General features: G+C 40.1%; 2 protein-coding genes across 7 annotated transcripts in view; one reads left to right on the forward strand and one right to left on the reverse strand.

The window, feature by feature from the left end:
• On the forward strand, positions 1–21,266 carry mcf2a (MCF.2 cell line derived transforming sequence a). Of its 4 annotated transcripts, XM_014412667.4 has the most exons (30): positions 1–541; positions 5,759–5,827; positions 5,907–6,021; positions 6,402–6,492; positions 8,253–8,372; positions 8,747–8,863; positions 9,218–9,367; positions 9,472–9,587; positions 9,768–9,882; positions 9,989–10,108; positions 10,378–10,569; positions 10,653–10,844; positions 11,018–11,189; positions 12,265–12,341; positions 12,514–12,599; positions 12,744–12,810; positions 13,002–13,117; positions 13,419–13,488; positions 13,592–13,684; positions 13,928–14,020; positions 14,503–14,628; positions 14,746–14,967; positions 16,251–16,343; positions 16,631–16,709; positions 16,973–17,036; positions 18,267–18,367; positions 18,797–18,909; positions 19,317–19,429; positions 19,568–19,671; positions 19,765–21,266. In XM_014412667.4, exons 1-30 carry the CDS (start codon positions 427–429, stop codon positions 19,803–19,805), a joined length of 3,342 nt encoding a protein of 1,113 aa, XP_014268153.2. In that variant the 5' UTR covers positions 1–426; the 3' UTR covers positions 19,806–21,266. The 4 variants fall into 4 exon arrangements, 3 of the variants coding, with proteins under 3 accessions (XP_014268153.2, XP_076731284.1, XP_014268154.2); XM_076875169.1 differs by lacking the exons at positions 19,568–19,671; positions 19,765–21,266 and adding an exon at positions 18,556–18,664 and having other exon boundaries at positions 19,317–19,423; XR_013093581.1 differs by lacking the exons at positions 19,568–19,671; positions 19,765–21,266 and having other exon boundaries at positions 18,780–18,909; positions 19,317–19,423.
• Positions 21,265–26,787, reverse strand: part of f9a (coagulation factor IXa) — a 10,603-nt gene continuing 5,080 nt past the window's right edge. For all 3 annotated transcript variants that reach the window (XM_076875176.1, XM_004545674.4, XM_076875177.1), the window contains exons 2-8: positions 26,491–26,678; positions 26,392–26,416; positions 24,950–25,063; positions 23,938–24,072; positions 23,571–23,863; positions 23,324–23,447; positions 21,265–22,853 (exon numbers count right to left, since the gene is read on the reverse strand). In XM_076875176.1, the coding sequence (XP_076731291.1) occupies positions 22,264–22,853; positions 23,324–23,447; positions 23,571–23,863; positions 23,938–24,072; positions 24,950–25,063; positions 26,392–26,416; positions 26,491–26,678 (1,469 nt within the window). In that variant the 3' untranslated portion in view covers positions 21,265–22,263. The remainder of the gene's footprint in view (positions 22,854–23,323; positions 23,448–23,570; positions 23,864–23,937; positions 24,073–24,949; positions 25,064–26,391; positions 26,417–26,490; positions 26,679–26,787) is intronic.

Here is a 26,787-nt window from a genome sequence, read left to right on the forward strand (position 1 = left end):
TGCAGAGGGGAGAGGGAGGCAGCAGTGTCCAGATGGAGGAGCTGTGTTTGTTTTGAAGTAGCTGACTGCTGCTGAGAGCAGGGCAGGGTGGAGGGGGAAACCTCGCACTCGCTCGGGGCGACAACGAGACAACATACTAGTGTTTTGTTTGCCTGTGTGGACAGTTCTCCTGTCGTAGCTGTGCTGCTCAGTGTGGAGGCGCTCTATGCAGCTCAAGGTCAGGAACAGCCAGCGGCAGCCTCGGGGAATTGTCCCATCTGGATCTTGGGACCCGCGGAGGGAGGTGGGAAAACTTTCCTTGTTTAAATAAATGGCTATGGAGAGCCATGGGGCTGTGAAGAGGATGTGAGGCCCGGGATACTGTCACTACCTCCCAAAAGTAGCGTCAGTTCTCCTCTGGCTGATCTCGTGTCAGAGACGAAGGGAATGGGCCCAGCCTCACTGCAGGAGGACAGAGAGCTGAGGAAAGAGTCCAAGGAGGAGATGGAGAGCTACCGCTGCCTTCTACAGGCAGGCTCCCAGCTAGAGAGCACTCTGCAGCGTGAGTACACGTGATGCTGACAACCCACTTTAGACTTGTGGTAACCACCAGGCTTTTGAATGTAATCCTCTATCTGCTCTAAAACTAATTCCTTATTATTACATTTCAAATTGGTGCTTTCTGAACAGTGTAGCAGGAGGGTGCATTTGGTTTGATTTACAGTGTTCATTTGTGACTTCTGAGAAACGTGATGGGAGGTAACAGGAGAGCTGCACTCTCTTGGGTTAGGAAATATTATTGATGTGCCATTTCCTGTATCTCTGCCTCAACAGTGAGCTATTGCAGGGATTATGTTGGCTATTTTAGGCCATCACAGATGGATATTCTTCCATAGTAAGGATTTGTAACCTAGATATGCGAGGACTGTGGATTTTGGATCAGTGTAGGGGAGTGCAGGAAGCGAAAAACAAACCATTACTGTCAACTAAATCAAACAGAACACGAATAGATTTCTTATAAATTACATAATGCAGCTTGTAATTTTTCTTGGATGTTGACCCTTAGTTTACTGTTTACAGAATGGTTTACAGTTGTCACCCAATTTTAATTACTACACTTGGTGGAGGAAAGGAAAAGGTTGAACATAATAAAAAAAACTAAATACATAGTAATAACATCTCCAAACCCTAATGCTTTTGCCAATCATCATTTTGAAGTTGCCTTACAGAAGTGAACTGAACAAAGAAGGTGATGGAATGAACATATATAGCACCTGCTGTGACCGGAACACCTTTCTCCAGAGGATCCTGAGATTATTCCTGGATTTTGGGAGGCGAGAGTTCTTTGCCTAATTGATGGAACTTTGTCTCCTTATGTCTGCCGTGGGTTGTGGAAATAACAGACAGCATGGAAAAGTTCTGTCTAAGTCAAGCAAAAATGGTTGTCCCCTGGATGACATTTAAACTTTATTCTCTGAGATTGTCATAATCTCCTTATTGTACATTGCTGTACAAAACTAATCATGCATTTATCATTAATGATACATGCTAAAGTGCATTTTTCTTTATTAGGCTTACCCCTAGCATTCCATAAGCAGTTTTGTCTTGCAATCTTCCACCATACTCTTGACACCAAACTTTATAACTGAGAATACAATGATAATAACATTTCTGTTTCTGAAAAATTCTCTCCCATCGACTGTTTAGAAGCTTTTAGTGCTTAAGTATTGACTGACATTTCTGATGGGTCGCTTTAATCTCAGCTGACACTCAAACACCCTTTTATAGGTTCAGCTTCAACTGACACTTGAGCTGCTTTAAGTGCCTCAATTTGGAATGTCTCTCCCACTCAGTTTCATGCAGACATCTATAATTTTATGGCATTTATACCTGCAGAGTCAGAGGCAGCTGTGTTCTAGATGCCACAGATTAATAAAATATGAAAGGGAAGCTCATGACTGAACACTACAAAGTAAAATGGCATGTAGCACATCATTAGCAAATATATCCAGTTATATATATTCTTATATTCAGAATAAATACAGTCACAGTATAACAAATTCTAACAAAATCACTGAAAGTATTTGGTGCAGGTCACATATCCTCAAAGTGAATATTAAAAGCACCAGGACTTCCAATCCGAAGCCTTTTTCTGTGATTGTGCAGGTTCTGCAATTCAGACCTTTCTGGTTTAAAACCAATCTAGATTGCTTGTATCCCAGCGGGTAGAATACTTTAATACTTAATTTTCTTCTACCCTTTTCTATCAGAATGCAGTCACCCACCAGTCTAATCCCCTTAGCATTTAAAGCTTCATTTAGCGAAATAACTCATGACCTAAAAGCAGTATGAGGCTAGGCCACTCTGTACTGCGAAGCTGTTTGTATCTTTAAGAGGGGATTTCTTGCTCTGAAAGAGATTACGTGTGTCTACGTTTTGGGACTCTGTAATATCAGACTACAATATCATCCATGAGAATGCACGTTCTGCATTGAATCAGCCTTTTTATATTTTACTAAGAATTGCTGTTCTGTGTAAATAAACTGGGCAATATGAACAGTTTTTTGGACTTTATTATGAAATCACCAGTGGTACATTTCTTTTCTCTACAGAACATTTTAGTAAGTGTTAAATTGAAAGTCACATTTAAAGAGCTTCATTAGCTTTAGTGCATTGGACTTGACATTTTATCAACATATTAATACTGCTATCTTATATTGAAGGGTGTGCTCTGCAGGCACTCCTCATTTTGTAGAGATTTATTTTCACTCGTGACATTTTCCTCCAGCAATCGTTGTTTAAAAGCATGCGATTCATTATTATAAAAGATTAATAAATGGAAAAGAACAGTGGCGGCGACTGCTTTATATAGAAGTGGTACGAAATCAACACTGATTTCATCTGTTTGGACAATAGAGATAAGCTCCTCTGCCTTCAGCTCAGCAAGCAGACTCAGAGGATTGGTCTGAGTCAAATCTCTGCTTCCCAGCACACTGGCAAACATTCCTCCTTCTCTGTGACTAAGAACAGAAGAGCAAACAGAGGTTATTTGACTTTCACCCTAATGTCACCTGGAAAGGTCATGACGCAAGATAAAAGAGAATCAGTGTTTCCTCAGAGGAATAACTTTGGTAAAGTACACAAAGATTTACCTATTTATAAATTTCGTTATAGTTGTTATGGTACACAATGATTAGTGCTTTATATTTTCCACATTTTCCTGAGTGGTGTACAGTGAGGCACAAGGACTGATTGAAGGACCACAGGGCATTTTATTTGGCAGTGTTCTTAAGTGCTTTCAGTCACGAGATAGGCTGGTAATCTTGCAGGGTGAGGGCGAGGGGGGGGGCGAGTGCAGTGTTTCCACAAACTGGCACGTTTATTAAACACGCTGCAGTTTGCAGCCCAGGCTACCTCTCATTTGATCAAATAAAGCTGAAGTCTGCAGTGTGTACACTTTTGTACTCTGGACATGTTAGGGTGACAATAAAATTGCTTACATTAAACTTTTTACACATTTGCATGGTTTAATCCAATGCATCATGCACTCCTCTACATTCTTCCTGCTCACACAGTTTTATATCCACATATGCTGCATTAACCTGTTGGAAAATGTGCTTTATCATGAATTTACATTATATAAGATCTACTCATTTAAGACCTGTCCTAACCTTCTGAGTGTGTTGTGGCATCAGATAAAGATCATTATATAACTATTGCAGTGTGGCGGTAATTTCATCCTGAATCTACGTGTGCACAGTCCAATCACTGGTCCTGCAGGGGCCTGCTTGGCTTATCTCTTCTCTATTACAGAAACACATCAAATATTCAGCAGGTAGAAGTAGAGCTCATTACTTGCTCCCTGACAGCCTGACGGGCACTGTTACTGCAGTCGACTCATGGAAAATAACACCTTCTTTACTCTTCCTCTGTTTGGTTAGCCTTCTCTAATCTTTTTCTGGATGGATTTTTCTCTCTCGCAGCTTCAATTAATTTTTAATGTCTGTTCATTGTAGATGAGCACACAGTGACCTTTAGTATTGCTTTAACAAATAACCACCTTTTATAATGTGAGTAATATTCCTGGATGCAGTTTTGTCATAATTGGAGTGAAAGCCAGGAAGCTTTATTTGGTGATGCTGCTTATTTCCCCCCATTAAGCTTCACTATAAATGAGATCATCCACTAGATCCACTGGATGTACTGTAACAAAAAAGTGAGCATATGTTAGCAGTCACAACACAACAATGACTCATTGACTGTGTGTTTGCCTCCTGGACATATGGCTGACTAGAACACTAATAACACTGAGCATAAAATATGCAGGCAGACTTAAAAGTACCCCAATATCACTTCAGATGCTGTAATTTCACCTCACAGGATGGCTTCAGATGCAGGCTTTACATCTAACCACAGACGCAGCTACTGAAAGTTCATGACCATGGATTGTACATGCTGATGTTTAATAATTCATCAGCAAAATTCCAAGTAGACAGAGGCTGGTCAGGTTTCAGTGAGCCATTCTTTTCTTCCTTGATGTAAAGGTGATTGTGTTATGTTACTGTCTTTATAAACAGCAACTCATAGTTAACTTTTTTTGATGTGATTAGGCCCATAGTTTGTTGGCCTCTGCACACCACCACAGCAGATTTAAAATAAAACAACCCAGATGTGATTGATGTGCAGACTTTCAGCTTGAATTCAAAGAGCTGAACAAAAGTATAGCAGTAACTGTTTAACTGTGACCTTCATTTTCAGAGTAAAAGGTAATTGGAAATTTGACTGACAGTTTTATGGTGAAATGAGACCTATTTTCTTCTTGTTGTTGTTTTTTTTTTAAATGACAATGAAGCAGGAATAATATCTGAACCTTATTCAGCGTGTTGAATTTGTATTTTACAGCTTTACATGGTAATTGTAAATATGAGGCCAAAAAGCCATGAATGCATGATCACAGAATTATTTCCATGTTCAAAATACATGACTACATAAAATCAAACAAAGTCAAGAACACTCTTGATGAGTAAGGAGTATCCTTGTCAAAGTGTACAATCAAGAGGCACCTTCATGGATGAAAATACAAAGCGCTTACAACCAGGTGCAAACCACTTGTTACAGGAAGTTCAGATCAGACTTTGGCACAAAACATCTAAAAAAAGTCTGCAAGTTCATTCAAAAATAGCTTTGAACAGATGATACGGCACACTTTGTCTCACAGTGATGAGAAGAGAAAAGTACGGAGGAGAGAAACAGCTCATGGAAAAAAAAAAGTATTCTACACTGACCAAATCAGTCACCTGATCTCAACCCAATAGAACAAGCATTTCAGTTATTAGAATAAAACACTGAACATAAAAAGACCCACAAACAAGCGGGAGCTGAAGGTGGCTGCAGTAAAGGCTACAAAAGATTTTCAGTATTAAAAACAATCCTCAACCATCCAATCAGGCTGAGCCTCTGAAAATGGGAGACTATGTGTAAAAACGGCTGTAATCCCTTAACAGTTAACATAAAATTTTTGTTTAAAATTAAAAGTCTGCACTTCAATCATGGGTTGATTTCCACTGAAAATCCACTGTGGTATTATCCAGGAAAACAAAAAATTATGCAACTAACTTAATTTTAATTTAGATACATACCAAACGGGTGTTCTAAGGATAAAGCACAAAACAAATCCATGCTTTGTTTTGTTGTTTTTGTTTTTTACATTTAAGTGACTACTTGTTTATATTTTTGCACTGCTTTCCTAAAAGCTTGGATTTTTCTGACCTTCTTGCAGAGGTGACTGTGCCTGTGAGCATGAAGGAAGTGGGAGGCTATATAGAGAAACAGGTAGCATACCTGTCAGGTGAGTTTTGTTAATCATTTCCTTACTGTTATGTATCTTGTATCTTTGAAAGATAGTCATTGCTTTTTGTGCTTCCCAGGAGGCCGTGGGGAAGACTCCAGCGTTATCATCACTCTCCCAGAATGCTCAGCTTTCAGTGACATTCCAGAGGAAGCTCTAACCAAAGTTTTTACCTACCTCACTCTCATCCCTCGGTGTGTTCTTGCTCGTTTTTTTATGACTCTCTCACTCACTGCAGTGCACCAAAACCTCAGTTGCTTGTATTCTGAGCACAGCTGAACTGGCCTTTAGCGTTCATCATCTCAGGGTCAAATGCCCTTTCTGGTGTCCTCTAAGCCTCATTCTTTCAAGAGATTAAGGAAGCTTAAATCAGATTATTGGTCTTTCTTTTCCCTCACACATGATTTTGATTGGTATAAACATTTTTAGATAATATGGAATAATATGGATAATATGGAATTACAGTACCAAATATGTGCTTGTTTATGTTTGCTTATTTTGTATCTGTGTGCTCTAAAACAATAAATTCACAATCATTGCACAGACTTATACAAATGCCTATTACTGCTTGCAGAACGAGGCAACCTGGAGTCAAATTTATCATTATTTTAGACCGAAGGCTGGACACTTGGGCATCTATCAAAACGGCGCTTGCCAGGATAGCAGTAAGTTCCGTATATTTTATTTCATAAAAACTGTTTCTAACTTAATCGATGTGCAGAACAAATACATTATTTATCTTCACCTGTAAGCTGCAACGTTGCCCAGAAGCTGCTATTTAATTTAGGAGTTGCTCTCTCTGGTACTGAAACCGTGAACAATACCTGAATAGCACTATTAAAGCAATATTTTTTTCATTATAGTAATTTGTTAATTTTTCTCTTATGTTTTTGCGAGTAGTGCATAGTTTGCAGAAGACCCCGGTCTGGTCTGTATCGAATGTCCCGTCGCATAGGGCTGCAAATCTGTGAGTAAGCAAAAACTGAGTGATGACGCGGGATGCTGAGGAGAGGAAGGGATAAGGAAGACGAGCGGGAGGGGAGACGTTGCAGTGTACTGCCACGCTCTGCTGTCTGAGGCAGCAGCGGGCAGCAGCAGTGCTGCGGCTGTGGGCAGGCATCCGGAGGGAGCTGCATACCTCAGCTTGGCACAGATTATCAGTGATCGGGCGGGCACTTATACTTTGCCGAGATGGCTTCCAATACCATGGCCGATTGCTTTTACCGGCGACGAATGCCGAAGATCCGGAGGAGCCCGGTAATAAGCCGCTGGTTTGTTTTAATCCATCATGTGAAGAGTTAAGTTGAAGTTACTAGGCGGGCAGGGCGAATGCAGCGGGGGCATCAGCTGTGGGTGCTGGCGAGTGTAGCACTGCGGTGCAGAACGCGCTTTGTGCTTAGTCATGCGGTCGGTTGTGTGTGATACCTGAGCGATCCCCTGTGTAGTTTGACTGATGACTTTTTGTAGTGCATGCATCCTGAGGGTAAGAGGTCGATTCGGGACAAGTAAATGTCCCATGCATATAAAATAAACAAATAAATAACTCTGCTGCAGAGTTGACTCCTGCACCACTCGAAGCTACATAATGTAAACGATGTAAAGTACCTTGCCTATGCCTGAAGATATAAATGGCCTGTATTTGTATAGCGCTTTACTTAGTCCCTATGGACCCCAAAGCGCTTTACACTACATTCAGTCATCCACCCATTCACACACACTGGTGATGGCAGCTACATGGTAGCCACAGCTGCCCTGACAGAGGCGAGGCTGCCGGGCACTGGCGCCACCGGGCCCTCTGACCACCACCAGTAGGCAACGGGTGAAGTGTCTTGCCCAAGGACACGACGACCGAGACTGTCGGAGCCGGGGGCTCGAACCGGCAACCTTCCGAAGACGAACTGCCAACTGCCCCCAAAATAGGCATTTATTTTATTTGCTTGCCCTTTAGGTTCGAATGCAATACGCCTTAGTTACTTGTGGTTTTCAGCACATCTTCAGTTAGACTTGACTAGAATGCTGGTGAAATGCAGCCCTTATATTTGAGGTAAAATGTAGATCCCGAGCAGAAATTCCTACACGCAATGACCTCAGATAACCTGATGATGAAATCCAGAGGCCTGTAAATAGCAGTCTTCACTGACTGAACCTTGAATTCATCAGTCTGACAGTAATTGCTTGAGTGGCACACTCTAGCGATTACTGATTAACATTCACCCCTTTCTCTCCTTCTTCCTCTGCTTATAAAGCATACGTTCGTTTTTATGTTGATGCTGGAAAAAAGCTCATATATTTGTTTTTGTCCAACATAGTGAGGTTAGCTACAAAAGTTTAGATTTATACTGAGTCCTCCTAAATATGCCTCGTCATCAATCATACACTAACCCCTGTTTTTTATTTTATTGTATTTTTTTTTATCCACATCAAGGCTTCCTTTCCTGGGAACCTCCACCTGGTCTTGGTGCTCCGACCTACCAGCTTCTTCCACCGTACTGTTACTGATATAGGCTTCCGCTTCAGCCAGGAGGACTTCATGCTCAAAATGCCAGTAAGGCAGCTCCTCCTCAGTTACCAAACATGTGTCCCATCAAAACGAGGTACACCTCATTCTTATTACAACCTTGAGCTCCATAAGTCACATGTTTTTTGGTGAACACCACCAAGAACCGAGAACTGATTTCAGTATGAACTTTTGACCTAATTATTATTAAATAATTATAGCAACCTCTTATGCATGCCAAATGGTTCTAATAATCCCATTAGCCAGAAAGCTACAGACCACACAGACGTGTCAGTAGTTGATCATACCATCTTCAGTATGGCAGACGTATTTGGACATTTTCTCATCTACAAAAATATCTTTTAAAACAAGAGTTATAAAGTGAGCATCTGTCAGGTCTCAGTTTCTGTCTGTACCTTTAGGTGGTGATGCTGAGTTCTGTCACAGACCTGCTGCGCTACATTGATGAGAACCAGCTGACGTCAGAGTTTGGAGGCACTCTGGACTACTGTCACAGTGACTGGATTGTTTTGCGGACGGTGAGCTCCAGATTCAAAAGCACAGTCCAGTCAAACAATAAAAATCTATCGTTCTACATTCCCTCTATGACAGAGCTGACATTTTTACAGATATTCAATATACATTCTGTCATCTTCCAAAGTATTCTTGAGTTTTCAAACCTCTCCAGAGTGACATCAGCATGCTCTTAATGTGGCTGTGCTGTCTTGCTTCTTTGCATATGTCACATCAGGGCCCTTTTTTACTGTTAAAACTCTATTAAGAACAGTGAGTCAAAGATTCTTCTTTTTTCCTACTCAAATGAATACTACAGTGTAATTAATTGTCTATGCACTCATATTGCTTTGTTTTTGCGTTTGCATTTCTCAATACAGGCCATTGAAAGTTTCGCTGTAACAGTCAAAGACATTGCACAGATGCTACAGGGCTTTGGTACTGAGCTGGCAGAGACGGAGCTGCCTGAAGAGGCGAAAGCCATAGAGTATCTCCTCGAGTTGCACACGGACAAGTACAGAAAACTGAAAGTAAGTACAGAAAACTGATGTTTTCCATTGAGATATGTTTAGTAATATCAAAACTTTGACATTAATCTAGTGTTATGTGCTACAATCTTTTCCTCCTTTGGAAGGATGCAATCAGGTCGGTGTCAAAGGAGGGTCGTCATCTTCTCTCCAGCCTGGAGACCACTGCGAAGGAGGATGACTCCCAGTGGGACGTGAAGCTGGACTGGGAGACTGTGCAAAGGTAAATTATCTTCAAGCAACAGTTTTTGTCTTGTACCTGTTTTAAAAAAGTATATTTCAAAGTAAAATTGTAATCTACACCGTCCTTCTTCTAGCCAAAGTGTAAAACTAATGCTTACTGAGCAGTAGCTTTAATAGGAGAAGCAAATGAGATCAAAGGGAATGCACTTCGTGTTTTTAGGCTTCTCGCCCAGCTCAGAGACATGGAGTCTGCCTTTGACGGCTTTTTTGAGAAGCATCATCTAAAGCTCCATCAGTATCTCCAGTTGCTCAGATATGAGCAAAGCTTTCAGGAGGTAAGGTTGTCATCTACCTGTCTGTCTATGTTTGTGTTTTTGTGACTAATGCCTCTGGAATCTAACAGAGGTCTGCTTTATAGTTAGTCTTTTCTTTTCTGTTTAGATGGAGTTATGTCTAGAGCATCTCACAGCTCAGGAGAGGGAACTATGCATATCTGCGAACAGTCTGGCTGAAACAGAACAGGCCCTCAAAAGGCTGAACAATCTAGAGTCCAATGCACAGGTCAGTGTTTCTCCAACATTAATTAAAATTAAGCTTTTTTTTTTTTGCTCTGCTACTATTTAAATTAAAATGAGGTAATTTTAGTGTGTATTTACAGCACCAAATTCTAACTCAAATTTCCTTTAAATAACTAAACTGTATAATATGTCCGGAGGTACTATATTTTTGCATATACCTGTATATGTGTATAGTGTTGCCAGAATCTTTCAGTTTTTATAGTACGTCCAATAAAACTGACTCCTTCCTTGGTGTGATTCCCTGTTGATCAGGAGGTGACAGCTCGGGCCCAGATAATCATCCTTCATGGACACCAGCTATCAGCTGGTCACCACTATGCCATGGCTCTCATCATGCAACGCTGCAATGAGCTTCGTCACTACTGTGATACACTCACTGCTGCTCTCAAGTCCAAACACACTCGTCTTCTGCAAACACACCAGATGCTGCTTTGTCTTGGGCAGGTATTTAGAGATACACATTTGTATACGAACATGCAAGCACACTCATATCTCTTGTATGATACGCATGCGCCCTTTGTCTTCAGGCCCAGACTTGGTGTGATGATGCGGCATATCTACTGGCCAATCAGCTAGTAGATAAGTTTCAGTCTAAGGAGGGGGCCCAGGCTGCTCTGAGGGACATTGAGAAGCTCTTGGAAGGGGCTCCGTCTATGCTGAGCTCAGGACTTGACATTGTAACCGCTGAATATGAGGCTGTTATTACACCTCATTTTCAAGTAAGCTAACCGACCCTAATATGTGAAAACAATGTTACAAAACCAAACGTATAATGAGAGAAATTCCGACCTAATTCAAGCAGTCGCATTATTGGATTGTTACATTAAAATGAAAACTCCTTTGCCTTACATCTCTTCTCTCTCCCTCTCCCTTTCTTTTTGGCTCTCTGTAGGCCCAGATTGGGAAAATGTTTGAGAAGCACGCAGCAGTACAGCAGATGATCCAGAATCGACAGGCTTGTCTAAGGAAGCTGGCTGATAAACACGTACGACCGGTCCAACTGGTGGCCCCCAGGCCTGAAAACACACCACGATCCAAGTCTCCGCTCTTCTCTCCAAAACATGGTACAGCACAGGCACACAGATACAAACCAGCTTACTTCAAAAGAAGAATCGTTATTGAAATAGAGAATTTGTCACCCCGTTTATGAACACAAATGATGACTTTTTTTCTTTTTTTTTCTCACACTGGATGAAGTATCACTTGTCCTCAATTAAATGCCCAGATTTGCAGCGTATGGTATAAGCTCACACTGTTGGCTCTCCTTCTTGTTTCTTTCTTTTAGGCACCATGATTCATTGAACACATGACATGTAACATTATCAGATACATTCACTGTCTAGCAACTAGGTTTTCCTCAATGGCCGTCAGGTTTAGCACACCCCCGTTACAAATGAGCTAGAGCAGGGGTCGCAGGTATAATCGGTCCACTGGGAAATGCCTGACTAAGCTATTAGTCATGTTGGTTGCTATACAACCATATGTGGTTCATATACATTGAAGAACTTTTCTTCTCCTGCTATGTCTCACGGGAGGCTGCACAAAGCTAACATTATGCAGCATATCCAACTGACATAGTATGTGTTATCTGGTGTCTGTGTTTGTGTTTTTTAAGAATGTGCAACTGTAAAAAGATTATTCTCCATTCATGTCTTTAATGTTTTTTTCTGCATAGCAGGAAACCATACTAATGAGAGAAAGAGCGGCAGTGGTTATGAGCCCCTTAGAGGCTTCTTAGATACTCGGTACACCTTTATCTCTGTATGAAAAGAGATAAATGAAAAAGAGGGTTAGATCTGATCTGATTCATTTTATCTGGTTCAAATATATATTTCGTCCTCACACATGCGTATACCCACATAACTGATGATAACGCTCAGCTGAGCTTCGACTGTTGTGGAGGGATTCAGCTGGGATCACAAATACACTCACAGGCCTGCTTTAAACCTGTACATGCTGCTTTGGTATCACACCTTTACAGAAAACAACTTATCATAATGCAAATTATGATTATAAATCTGTGGATCACAAATCACTTGTGTATTATTTAGTGTTGATGCTTTAATTAGTCATCTCTTCGGTAATAAACTGTTTTTGAATCCCACTCTTGATGAGTTGTTGCTGATCTTGCTTTCATAGGTGATGGATTGAAGTTCACATTCGATCTTTCTCTGCCTGGGAAAAGAGCATCGAGAAAGGTCCCCAACTCTCGAAAAGTACGTAACAAATAAAAGTTGTGCTTATTTACTTCCATTTTCACGCCATCTCCAAACTTCGTCATTTCATTACGTAACTTTTCTTATTTGGCCCAATAAATTGTTAAGTGCATTAAAATTTTGTCTAAACCCAAATGGAAGAGTCAGTGCTGTCCATCTGTGGTGTGTTCAGATAGAGGTGATGCACGACTACCAGGAGAGCCGGAGCTGTGTGTCGTACAGTCTGGATGGAGACGACAGCCCAGATCTCTTGAAGCGGTGAGGAGGAAGCATCCGTCCACCCATCTGTCTGTCATCAGTACTGCTCTTGATGCTGTTTACTTAGCTATTCTCTTTGTTCAGTGCTAATGATGTCCTCTATCTCTTTCTACTTTTGCATGCTTGTATATGTTTGTGTCACAGTCATGTAATGAGGGAACTCATAGAAACTGAAAGAATCTATGTGGAAGAGCTGCTGTCAGTGTTACTGGTAAGAAATCATAGTTTCTTTTAATTTAAAGTAAATATGAGATTCTCCTTGTTAAATACTACTAAATGTGTGCACTGTATGTTTACGATCGTTTGAATTCAGATTGAGTCAAATGATTCTTTGTGATTAATAAGTAATGCTGTTTTCATAAACCATATATTTCTTCTGTCATGTTCCTCTAAATAATGCAGGGTTACAGGGCTGAAATGGACAACCCAGCTCTGTCGGGGGTCCTGCCCCCAATACTTCGCAGTAAGAGAGACATTCTCTTTGGAAACATGCCAGAGATTTACAATTTTCACAGCAGGTGAATGATTAAGGACTCATATCCCATTTAGACTTGATAAAACATGAAAAAATAAAGACAAATAATAATGATTAATGAGATCTAGACATATATTTGTTCAATTTACAAGTCAAATATGCTGGGACACAATAATTCTGTTGTAAAAGGCTGTTTTTAACTATAGTGCTTACTGCAGTGTGAGCTGCGAGCTCATGTTTCAGTTATTGTATAAAGGGTAATTTGTAGACTGGTTGTTCTTAGACCGCTTTCTTTGGCTTTTGACATCTATTTTTTGATCTTTTGGACTTTTATGGGAATTCAGAGTTTTCCTTCAGGACCTGGAAGGATGCCTGGAGGCTCCTGAAGCTGTGGGAGCGTGTTTTCTGGAGCGGGTGAGATGATGGGGTTTTTGCAGCTTCTTTTTTATATGTTGATCATTTGTACATAATTTACAGACATATTTTAAGACATGTTCCTTTTTTCCTGTCCCTTCAGAAAGAAAGCTTCCAAATGTACGAAAGCTACTGTCAGAATAAACTACGCTCAGAGGCACTGTGGAGACAATTCTCAGATTGCGGCTTCTTTTTGGTTAGTTGACTTTACATCAAGAAATTCTTAAACTGTTTTGACACAATGTAAAAGATTACTTTAAGTGCCCACTTCATTTATTAGTTCACACAAGCATACAACATAGACCACTGCCGTTTGAAACAATTTTAATACCACCAGTTCAGAATAAATGTGTTTTAAATTGTAGTAAGAATTGAAATGCTATGATGTGTCACTGGCAACATTGCACTGATTGATGTTTTTTTTATCTTCCTTTTGAAGGAGTGTCAAAAAAAGCTGGAGCACAAACTGGGCCTGGATTCCTATCTGTTGAAACCTATCCAGCGCCTCACAAAATACCAGCTGCTGCTGAAGGTTAGAAAGCTAAACCATATTATGCAAATGTATAGAAAGTCAATATATGATTCAAATGTATTTAGAAGTCAATCTGCATGTGAGGTGGGATACTTTTATTTCCACAACACTGGCCTTAAATATGTTCTTCAGATGGTCCAGCACACTTGCTTTATACAAGCTCACACAGAGCTGTCATGTGGGATTATTTTAAATGTGCACTTCATATATCCTAGCATGCAAATACAGCAAACAGCATCTTAAATGCACTCATTATAATTAATAAAAAGATATCATTGAAAATACCTGCTGTAGCAAATGTGCCAATTTGCTGGCGTTCGTTAACTCTTAGTACAGAATCTGCTGAATAGGCTCAGGTCCAACAACACTTACAGTCTTTACCATCCAAATGCACAGCTTTGTGCCATGTTTGTGTGTAAGTTTGCATGCATTTTCTTTTGTGTGTGTATTTACCTACATGTGCTGTGTTTCTGTATTTTCAGGAGCTGATAAAATATAGCACAGACTGTGAGGGCACCTCTGAACTCCAGGGGGCACTAGCAGCCATGCTGGACCTTCTCAAATCAGTCAATGACTCCATGCACCAGATTGCAATCACAGGATATGAGGTGAAGTACATTTTGACTGATAAGAGTGACAATCTATGAATTGCTACATTATAAATAGCCAAAATATATTTGCAACAAAGGTTTATGCATACATCCCCTCCCCTCTACTATACACAGGGTGATATTTGTGAGCTGGGCCGTGTGCTGATGCAGGGATCCTTCAGTGTGTGGATCAGCCATAAAAAGGGCCCCACTCGCATGAAGGAGATGGCTCGTTTCAAGCCAATGCAGCGGCACCTCTTCTTGTACGAGAGAGCTCTACTTTTATGCAAGCGAAGGGAGGAGCATGGAGATGGCTGTGACAAGACCCCTTCATACAGCTTCAAGCATTGTCTCAAGGTTTGTCTAATTTTAAGCAATGCAGTAGTTTTCTGGAAGAGTGGCCACTTCTTTTTAAGGAAAATCAGTGCTTTCTTATGGTTTGATGAGTAGAAATTAGAACATTTTGGTTCACCGCAGGGGTCATGAGAAAATTTCAAATTTCAATTAATCTGACAACACAACAGTTTTCCAGAGCTCTAACCTTCAGTGTGTGGATGCCATAGTGAACTGTGTTAACATACAGTTATTTCCTTGACTGAGTCATGCCTGTTTTTAACACAGGGCCTAAAGATCGCACACATCTTATATTGATTTTTGGCCTTATCTGGATCTCAGGAGAGATTTTTCCAGATTCCCTGAACCTTTCAATGGTATTATGAACTGTAGATGATCAGATATTCAAACTTTTTATGATTTTAAATGAAATGAAAACTTGTTCCATGATTTGTAGATTCAGGTTTTACAGTATGGTGAATATTTGCATTCCTTTACTGCTGAAAACCTCTGCTTCTCTAAGATGCACTTTTTTTAATCACCAGTCATGATGCTGACCAGTTGCCATGGAACTTGTTTAGTTATTTCAGCTGTTTATTTTTGTTGTTTTTACAGACTTTGGCTGTCCTCTCCCAACTTTTTTGTGACACTTTACTGCCATCAAATTCAAAATAAGATAGTATTGTCTTAAAATGGTATGTTTTCTTAGTTTATACATTTGTTATGTTTAAATATGTATGCACTATAGTGTCCACAACATGCAATACATGGTGTACAGAAGGCAAAATTTATATGAGTTTATAGATTTGTAAATTACAATTGAGGAATTCCAGAAATCTAAGGATGAAAATAGAAGAAAATAATTTGAAACAAAGCCAACCTATAGTTTAAAAAAATCACAATACTTTGGATACAAATGGTCTGTCCATGACATCTAATCTGTTCTTTTGTTTTAATAAAAAATGATGAAATAGATCTGAAGATGCTGAGTTAATACTACTGTCTTTATCGTGAGCTCCTAGCACATGTGCTGCTCACACAACATGTGTGTGTTCCTGTAACACTTCTTTTATTGTGTGTAGATTTGTTGAAGTTGTCACAGTTGGTGTCACACTAACAGCTGCAGCTCTTGATTTATTATTGAGGGTGTGGGAAGGAAGAAGTCACACAGCGGAGGTGTGCGTGTGACCGCAAATGCTTGTGTTGCGACGGGACAGATGTGTTAACATGATGTAACACTGATGTATGATGTGCTGTTTGCCCTGCCAGTCCCAGCTTCGGTGTAAACAGTGTATGTCTCTTGGCAGATGACTGCTGTGGGGATCACAGAAAATGTCAAGGGAGATGTGAAGAAGTTTGAGATCTGGTACAGTGGCAGGGAGGAAGTGTATGTGGTTCAGGTAAGGCAGCATTTTTAAAAACATTTAAATTAAAGCTGTAATGCAAAATCTGTTGGTTTTGCTCGTATTCATTCCCAGTTAGCAAGATATATATGGTTTGGGGATGTTATTCAAACAAAAAAAAAGATATATTATTATTTATTTAAAATATCTATTTAAAGTCATCATATTGTTGCACATATTAATTACAAATAAAGAAGAAATGGTAACGTAGCTGGAGAAAAACACGTTCAGATTTTTTAAAATCCAAATGACTCTTCTTGTTTATTGTTTGTGTTTTTCTTCAGGCTCCTACAGTGGAGGTGAAGATGGCCTGGCTCAATGAGCTCCGTAGAATCCTGACTAACCAGCAGAAGATGCTTAGAGGTCTGAGAGCAACTTAAGTTAATATGGGAAAAAGAATTCTCAGCATAAAGGTTCCCTTTAATCGTCAGAGCTTTGAACTGACTCTCACAGCACTCAGAGAGCAAGAGTTCAGATTCAAAGTTCCACAGTTGGTGGGTTAGCCTTTATGCTCAGTTTCTTCACCCTGCGCTTTTCTTAAAAGAAAGAAATTGAGTTAATAGTCAACTTACAGACTTGGCTCATCTCTCCTTATATGTCTATAATATAGTACCTTTTCCTCACAGATGAAGCATATCAACACGGCCACATCGTTGACCATATGCCACTTTCTCCACCACTCTCTGAGAGGTCAGTGCCTACAGCTGACTATAGACGGTTATTTACACTGTTGTAAGTGCATGACTGTAGGCTGTAGTTGCACAAACACACAAACCTATGCAAAACACGCCCATATGTAGTCAGTGCTAAAACATTTGCATTTGCTGAGTTTTCACATGTGATAGAGCTTGAGTGAATGAGACATTTCACACGGCCCTGGTAGGAGGCTGTGTGTGGCGGTGTATGAAAATGGGCACATGCCCGACTGTGTTCACTGCTGTCTAGTTGCCTATCCCCACTCCTCCCGTCCCCTACCTGCAGGGGCATGCGGCCGTCCAGAGGGGTTCCCAGGGGCTGTCTGCCGGGGCTGGACTTTGTATCGCTGTCAGCTGACGTGTTTCTGTGCCTGCGGTCCCGGAGCCCCCGTCCCCGAAGCCCCCGGCAACGCCCCCGGCCACGTCCCTGCCACTACCCACAGCGCCACTGACCTGCTGTTAACGCTCAGTGGTAAACAGCTTGGCCCAGCCTGGCTTGATTCACCCTGGCATGACCCATGTGGCCCGCCTTAAGGATTAAAAACCCTGGGCTGCTGTGTTTGCAAACTGATCGCCAGCTACACCCACTTTTATAAGCCTCATTCCAGTCCATAATTGATCCCCAAATACTCCTGCCAGCGTCTCAGCAGTTCCATCATAGCTTTCTAATACAGTTTCTAACACAATCTTATTTCTTGCACCTCAGATTTTCTATTTTGCATGTAATTGTAAGGACAAACAGAAGAAGAGTTTAAGTTTCATTCCATTTTTTAATTTCTTCATGACAGCCGCTTCTTGAGATGGGCCTCGTTTTTTGAGATCTGATCAAGCATCCGGGAAATTTGCTTTGCTGAAAACTTCTTATTCAGCATCCAATAATAAAGTTGTTAAATCTCTACATTTGGATCTTAATAAATCGAGACCAGATCTTTCCTTGTGCCAGTGGTCTGTAAGTACTACTTCCCACCCTTTACAAAGAGGCTTGCAAATGGCTGCTGTGCTCTGTGTTGTATGGCTGGTGCCTAAGAGGCCATTGGTGTATGAGAAACAACAGGAAAGAGTTGTTCTTAACAGACTCACCTGGGGCAGCATTTACACTTCCCATGTGTTATTACTGTAGAAGTCATAGTCTGACCCCAGTGCATGGTTGAGGATAATGCCTGTCCTGAGTGTTTCTGACTCTGTGCACTATTTGGTCTCATGTTGTTTTGTGTTATTTTCCCAGCAAACAGCAGAGGGCATCAGTGAGTTCAGAGGAGACAGAGTCTGGGAGGAGCAGTCCAGACCCCCAGCCCCACTCCCCGAAACACCAGCACAACCGTAGGAGTGAGTAAAATCTCATCGCTGCGCATTTATGTTATAATCAAGTAGATACTTAGTAACTAAATCACAAAAAAAAAATAAAATAAAGGGAATCTTGCAAACTATACCTGCATTGCACACTGTTGTGCCGCTGTTGCTGATTTTCTTCAAAATCGTAAACTAATATAGATATTTGACTTTTCCCCCCTCAGCAGTTCAGGTGTACTTTGATCTGAAGAAACAAGTACATCGAGGATTACAAGGGAAAAAGGTCCATCTACTGAGATTAGCTTTTGATTCCACCTTCTTATTAATTTCCCAGTAAGTGACAAAGGGGTCATTGTGATGTCGACATAGTTACTAAGTATCTACGTGGTGCCTTTTAAGATGTGGTATTTGGAAGAATGTGCTTGCTGATGCCTTTAACAGAAAAAAGTCATGTATGTGCCCCAGGCTGGCCAGGAGCTCCTCACTCCGTAGACATCTGCGAGGGTCTGGAGGAGTGGCCTGGAGGTCGCGACCCCTTCCATCCATCTGACACAGAGGAGGAGGTTTTGGTGCAACTGGTGAGACCAAATGCAACTACAGATACTGTATAAACTAAAATTCTCCCAGCTTTTTTTGTAACCTCTATTATCTAGTTAAATGCCAAAAAAGGAAAGTTGCCTTATCTCTCTTTGAAATTTCCCCACACATATTATGAAACATTTCCCATATTGCTTTTGCCTGTAAGTCATCTTTTACTGCAAAATACCCAACCATACTTATTGTACTTTTTAAGACTATTACTGTTACTTTTTCAGATAATTTTGAACCTTTTTTAAAATCTATTTTGGGGCTGTTGTGCCTGTTATTAATCGCTCTCTTTAATATTTTCTTCTTCATCGTGCCTTTTTTATGCCACACTTTGTAACACCTGCTTTCAGAAGCGACGTATAAATAAATCTGCTTGACAGTTTTCCTTCTCTGTTAGTCTCCAGGCAGATACAGGGTTTTGGCTGACTGTCTCCAAAATGGACCAGACAGCATCATCATCAAACGTGGAGACGTCATCCAACTACAATGTGAAGACAACAGGGGGCGCTGGTGAGTTTTCAGCCACTTTCAGCAAACCCTGTCAATGGGGCTTAGTGATCAGCCGAACTACCAGCGTGTGAATGGATACAGTTATTTTCCTTCCCTCCTGTAAACACTTTCCTCACAATTCTTCATCCTGGTGGAAAGGCTGGTGAAAAATGTGACTCTGCAACAAGAGGGCTTCTTACCAGCTGCCACCCTGCAGCTGATTATAGGAGGCAGCAGGCACGAAAACTCCTCCAGACTAGGGGGTAAAGACGAGACCTAGACTTCCATCTCACAATAATATTGAGTATTTCTTAACTCTGATTCTCTTCTCTAAAAGTCTGTGTATTTTCTCGTAGACCCAGGAAACCTGAAGGTGAGAAAGCTCAGCTCCCCATAGAGAAGAAAGCACATATTGTGATTATATTTACCTTTGGGTGAGAATGAACAGACAGAAAGCAGACTGAGCCATAGCTGTCTCATAACTGACCCTCCCATGCCGTCTTCTTTCATCAACGTTCAGTCATTAAAAAGACAAACATGGAAATCTACACAACAGTTTTTTTTCTATGGCTTTGACTGACAATCTCCTAAACCAGAGTTTTCTGACAGTGAAGGTGTGGAGAGGTACCAGCACAAAGACACTGGAGCTGATGAAACCACTACGGACAATCAACAAGCTACCCCCGGATCTTGTTTGGTCTTCCTCTTTTCTCATTAGTGATAAATATCTCTTCCCTCTGGCGCTCACTTTGCAACACATGCAATCGGGATGCGAGTTTGCTGCTTAAACAATGGGTCATTTCACAGTCTGTGGACTCTTCAATCCTAATACTTGAGGTTAAAGTAACTTTATGGGTTTGTGTGTGTGTGTGAGCTCCTGTCTCAGTATGTGATGAATGGATGCTAACCCAGGATTTGCCTAAAAACCTTTCTTAAAACATATACATGCCACCGCATGCGGTGTCATTTTTAACATTTACTGTATCTCAGCGTTTCATCTCGTCATTGCATTTTTCTTACATTTTGCTCCTTAAGGCGTCCTCTTCTGTACAGTACGGGAGTTACAATGCCAAATTGTGCCATGCCATAATGCCTTTTTTATTCTTGCTCTTGTAGAGTCTTTTGTATACTGTTTGCAAAATCAAATACTCTGTCCTTGCTTTAAACTGACCTCACAAACATTCAATGGGCACTTTAATATGGTGGAAGAATGATGGAAACTAAAAATCCACCTATTGTTTACCGAATGTGTTCATTGCTCGCTGCTTTACCTCTCTTACTGTGCATTTCCTTGTGTTCTAGATGCTATTGTCTTTGTTTATTCTTCTGTGATGTATGATGAATGTATGAGGGAGGCAGGGAAGACACATGCCTCCTGCATGCAGGAAGCGGTTGACGTGTCAAAGATGGTAATGTAAGGCACAGGCAAATATGATGAAGATTGATGGCAATGTATTCCTCTGTGTGTGCCATAGACAAGTGGGAGGCACATGCCACAGAGCCCTCAAACACTGTCATTTTCATCATGATCTTTTGGGAGCTGTCTTGTCAAATGCAGCAAAGGAAGAAATCCTGAAGCAGAATGAGAGAGAATGATATGCTGCGTGTACTCGGCCATCACAGAGGCAAATTGTTTCTTCGCCAGCATTACAGCTCAGTTAATCTTGGGTTCCTCTTTAAAATGGATCATACAGCCAACATGAAATATACCCTCTGTATTGAACACTTAATTAAATATTGATTGCAGACTTATATGAATTTACCACATCAAATTGAGCCCCCGGTCGGAGGGCTGGCTTTGATACGATGCATTTGATATGGAAATGAATCTAGAAAGCAGAAGGGGCCATTTCCTGTGTTGTTAATTTATTTATTTTACTGTCAAGTCCCAAATGAAATTACATACCCATATTTTTACAGGAGCTATGCTTGATTCTTGTGCAACATCTCCTTTATTTGCTCTATTAGCTTATATGAGAAAAATCACATTGTTTGTTTGTCATTTCAATCCAAAATGCTGCAGAATTTGCACAGATTTCCAGCTCGGGAAGCAAAAATCATGCTTGAGATGTTCTGTCTCTTTATGAGCCATATACCCTACGCTAGTTGCTGAACATTTCTTTCGATAAAAATGCATGGCAACCGAACAATGAGTTGGTTTGTATTATTAAAGTCATCACTCTACACAGGCATTTTTTGTACAGCTTTTCTTATGTAAAGAAAGCCAAATGCAAAAGTATTTGCTGCAATAATGTTTTTTAAGTGATAAAATAATAGTTGTTTTGACACGGTGATATGGTGGCTCACAACTAAGCCCGGTCTTTGTCATTCACCCTGATTTAATCTATTATTTCTGTCATGTTTCAGTAGCAGCTGTCTTAAATAATAAAACTGCAGAATTTTCTCTTTTTGTTGAGCTTTTGGTCAAATTTAATTTGATGTTTGGCTTTTCAGATTTTCGTTTTATTCATCTTTCTTATCAAATTCATTCACATAACATGTAAGTGATGTTCTGATACGGGCAGATGAACTGGTATTTTCTCTTATATTTATTTGCATAGTATGAAAGGGCATATTAAATCATAGGTCTCAACACTATTTAAGCATATTCATGTATTTCTCTTTACACGTGCATTTTTACAGATTATTGTGCTTCTGTTGTTGAATTGAATGCTGGAATTTTTGTAGTCTAATAATTTTCACTCCTTTAAAAAAACGTTGCGCTTTCTTTACAACATCTACAAGCTGTACTCGTATTTATATGAATTCATTTGCATGCCAAATTCTTACAGTTAAAAAGCAGCTTGCAGTTTTCCAACCTGAAGTGGGTTTGAATGCTTCAATACTTTTTATTTTTACGGGTCAGGGTTTTCATAATCAAATGCCATCCTGTGTTTAGTTACCCCCATAACATGGTTTATCCACTTGTAATAAAGAGAGATCCGGGTGTACACACCATATTTCCCTTGTTTTGCACATTCTTCCCCCCAGCTTACGATGCCTGTGAGGAACCATGTATTATGAATGCTGTTTGCGTGAGGGCCTCCACTGTCGCCCTGACAGGCATCTTTGGCCTCATTATAGTATCCTGCACAAAACATGACAGGGGTGATCCTTTGGCTGCTGCTCTGCGTGCACTCTGTGCGATCTGTGAAGGGAACCTCGACTTTCTGCAGCGTCTTGGCCGTGGCTCCAAGGAAGCGTGTTCTGCCCCAGCCGCTGACTGTAGCTGGGGATGAATCCTTCACTAAGGCCTCAATGAACGTCATGGGCCCTATGCAGATGGGTCGCACTGCCTTGGAGAAGGTGATGGGGCTTTTGAGATAGAGGAGGCCGATGTCATGGTTGTATAAGCTTAGAGTGGCATTGTAGCGTGGGTGAATGTGCTTCTCCTTCACATCATGATTCTGCTCCGTGCCTTCGTTGATGTTGATGTTATTCTCCCCTATAATCAAAGATATCATATCTTGTTGAATTGTTTTTTAAACTTCACAACACAATGCATGAAATAGAATTTCAAAAGTAGATGAACTTCCTCTCCCAAGTGCAAGAAATTAACTTTTAAAAATCAAAATCTGATTCATAAAACTACACTAGGGCTGCCACCCCACTTATTTTCTTTATTATTATATGTTAATTTATTGATAATTTAATTAACAGCTTAGGGAATGGTAAAAGGCTCCATTAAAAAATAAAAAATAAAGTTATGTTCTGATCACTGGGCCAAGATCCAAAGGTGCTCAGGCTGCTATCACAAAAAAAGAAAAGGATGAAATCTTGTAATCTTGTTGAAACCAGAAACAGGAGAGCCAGTAATCACAAATAGTTAATATTCATTTGTTTTCTGGTAGCTGTTAAGTGGAGTAGATGCAGTAACACTCTAAACAGCGCCATTTTATTGTATGTCAGCCTTACCCACTCTGACGAAGAAGGAGCCTCGTGCCTCTATTAGGCAATGAGCAGCAGTGATAACCCAGTGTTCGCTCAGAATGGATCCCCCACAGAATATATGACCACTGGGATGTGCTACCAAGGCTACCTGAAAAAGAGAGAAGACCTGAGCTGAGAATAAGCCACTACCAGAGTTTCCTTCCTGTATGTACTTCCTGTAGCAAACTGCTTAAATTGCATTGGGTATGTCTGCTTCGTGACATTACAGTACCTGCCATGGGATCTCTCCCGGTAGGACCACTTCACCTCCAACGATACGTTTATAAGGCGTAACTGGCTCCTCAGTGGGGGCCTCAGTGTCACTGTATACCCACAGGGGCAGTTTCTTTCGTCTATTTCTTGTGTCCATAAACGATACTGTGGTAGTGGCTGGAGTTGAGGGAGGGTATGGAGTAGTGTTCGTGTTGGTCAGTGAAGTGGTGTTTGCATTCTCATAGTGGAGCACAGATCTTGTATATACTCCACTCTGTGCTGTCAGGGCAGTTCTGCCACATGGGAATTCAACTGGTGATGTGAGAAAAGAGGATTGATACAAAGTCATTAATATGATATTGAATATAGCAGGAATAAGCTGATACCTTCTGCTTCACAGCTGACACCATCCTGCATCAGCCTGTATCCTCTAGCACAGGAGCATTTTGCTCTAAAGACTCCTAATGAGTCACAGAAGTGCATACAGTCTCCATTGTTCACATCGCATCTTTTTGCTATAGCTGAGGAGAAAAAACAAAACAAAAGCAAAACATAATTAATTCAAAACAACCCTCTTAATGAATATATATACATGTTGTTACCATATCATATAGAAGTGTGTTTTGTAACACAATAATATTTAATATTTTATATAATCACTGAAATAGGTTTCGTATGTTGTTATTCACTTGCTAATACTAAATTTTAAATAAAACCTTTCTAAATGTGCTTTCAGCGCTGTAGGCCACATTCTGAGCACAAATGTGTTCAAAGCAGAAATGAGAATTCATGTTTCTGATGAATCTTTTTAGTTTAGTAACTAGTAACTATTAGTAACTATTCCCCTGAGTTTTGACCTGTTGTGGAGGGAATAAAACTTTAGACATCCACCTACTCTGTAGTCTCATATTTTCTTCCTAACTTCTTTCTTAAAATGCATCTTAAATCAGAACAATAGCTGTGAATTCCTCTCTATAATTTACATCAATAATGGATGTCTAGTGGCTAATTTATAATAGCCAGTATGAACAAATTAAATTTTTGTTTTTATCTTTAAATAGGGATTCACATAGCCATTTCACATAGCTATTTTAAGACAGACCATCTGTTTTGAAAAGTGAAATAAAAATTCAGGTAAATCCAGGTCTGTGGGATGCTGCTTTTAGAATATCTAAAATAGCCAACAACCTAATTTTGGAACCAGAGTGATGCTGAATGCGAGACACTGATTTAATTTAGAAAGAAGAAGAAGACTGAAATGCATCTGCTTGTTTATCCTTTGATCCTTTGATCTGATCACTGCTGATATCAGATTGTCACGAAATGTAGGAAATGTCACTACAAAACCAATTTTGTTTGATTACAGTTTATATATCCAGTCACATGGCATTCACTCACCAATCTCACAGTTCCTCCCAGTGAAGCCAGATGCACATGTGCAGGTGTAGGAGCCCAGGATGTTTTTACATGACCCCTGGTTCAGGCATGGCCCTGACATACACTGATTATCATCTGAGGAAATCCAAACGCAGAACTTGAAATTAATTTGATATTATATATTACATATATTGATTTATATTATTTTTAAAATTTTATATTATATTATCATTCTATATTATACATAAATATTAAAGCAGTAAAAAAGTAATTGGCCCCTTAACCTAATAGCTGCTCAGGGCACCCTTAGAACTACTGTCAAACCTTTGATAAGGTTCTTTGACGTCACTCGGAGGTATTTTGGCTCACTTTTCTTCACAGAATAGTCTTAATTCAGCTATAATGGAGGTTTTTCCCAGCATGAATCGTCCAGGTCCTGAAGCAAAGCAACCCCAGACCATCACGCAACCACCAGCATGTTTAACTGTTTGACTCTTCTTTTTAAGAAATTATGTTTTAGTTTTATGCCAGATGGAGACGCAAACCTTCCAGCTTTTGTCTCATCTGTCCACAGAAGAAAATAAATGGGAGATGAGCTTTTGTGTTGTGTTTTGTCATATTAACCTTGGAACTCTCCCACAGAGGCAGTTTGCACACAGAGGCCTCTTTCTTATTGTTGAACTCTGACCTTAACTGAAGCAAGTGATGTCTGCAGATCTTCAGATGTTGTTCTGGGTTCTTTTGTGACCTCCTGGATGAGTTGCCGATGTGCTCTTGGAGTAATTTTGGTAGGCTGGCCACTCCTGTAAAGGTTCATCTCTGATCCAAGTTTTTCTAATTCTGGATAATGGTTCTCACGGTGCTTTACCAGAGCCCTAAAGCCTTAAAATGACTTTGTAATGCTTTTGAAATGGTTAGATTGTGATGTGTTCTTTTAGCCTACTTCAGCTTGGCAGATAGAGAATTATTGACCTCTGGCAGTCATCAGGCCTGGGTATGCTTAGTGAAATTGAAGCCAGCTTTACAAAATGTGTTTAAAGAGGGGGTAGGAAGACTTCTTCTTCACATAGGGCCAGGTTTAGATAGTATTTTTTCCTCTTAATAAATAAAAATAAAAAAATAAATATTTTCTTTTAATACAAAATGCATTTTGTATTTCTTGGGTTATCTTTGTCTAACATTAAAATTTGTTTGATGTACTGAAACACGTAAGTGTGACAAATATACAAAAATCTAAAAAATCAGGGAGGTGAAAATATTTCATTTCATTTTGCATTTACAGATAAACATGCATAAATATACATAAAGAATATCTAAGAAAAACATGGTAATGTTACAAGATAAAAGACAAACCTTTAGTGTTGAAGTTTTAAAACTAGGAACGATAAGTAGTAATTAGTTAGAATAAAGAAGTTTACCTAAAAAGATGCTCACATTCAATCATTTATTAAGCACACTCTTACCTGTATATCCTGTCCAAAATTCCATCTACAATACAGAGTAAAGTCAGTGATCGGTGCAGCCAGCAAAGCCAAATAAAATCAAAGTAAGTGAATACTCACTGTCTTTTCATCATTCTCGAATGTCTCCCTCGCCTCTTCTAGGTCGCATAATTCCTCTATACACTCTCTCTCCAGGTTTCCCTGCAGAAACTCCTCAAACAGTCCAGTGTTGTAACGTTTGTGTCTGCGCAAAATGCTGTCAGCTGATTGACCGGACAGAAACACTTCATCCGCAGATGGAGCCGGAGCTAGAGTAAACAAAGGAATAAGAAAAAGCTAGTTTGTGTTTATCCACTGGTTCATTTCGTAAGTCAAAAGCAACAACTTCTTAAAGTAAATGCTGCTAAAAAGTCCGCA

The sequence above is a fragment of the Maylandia zebra genome, linkage group LG2 (genome assembly GCF_041146795.1).
Source record: "Maylandia zebra isolate NMK-2024a linkage group LG2, Mzebra_GT3a, whole genome shotgun sequence".
Classification (NCBI taxonomy): domain Eukaryota; kingdom Metazoa; phylum Chordata; class Actinopteri; order Cichliformes; family Cichlidae; genus Maylandia; species Maylandia zebra.

Excerpts from the sequence above, each read along its gene's own strand:
- mcf2a (XM_014412667.4), top strand. The coding sequence starts at position 427 with ATGGGCCCAGCCTCACTGCAGGAGGACAGAGAGCTGAGGAAAGAGTCC. Across the intron at positions 9,883-9,988 it reads ATGAGCAAAGCTTTCAGGAG|ATGGAGTTATGTCTAGAGCA; the intron begins GTAAGGTTGTCA and ends TTTTCTGTTTAG. Across the intron at positions 19,672-19,764 it reads AAACTCCTCCAGACTAGGGG|ACCCAGGAAACCTGAAGGTG; the intron begins GTAAAGACGAGA and ends ATTTTCTCGTAG.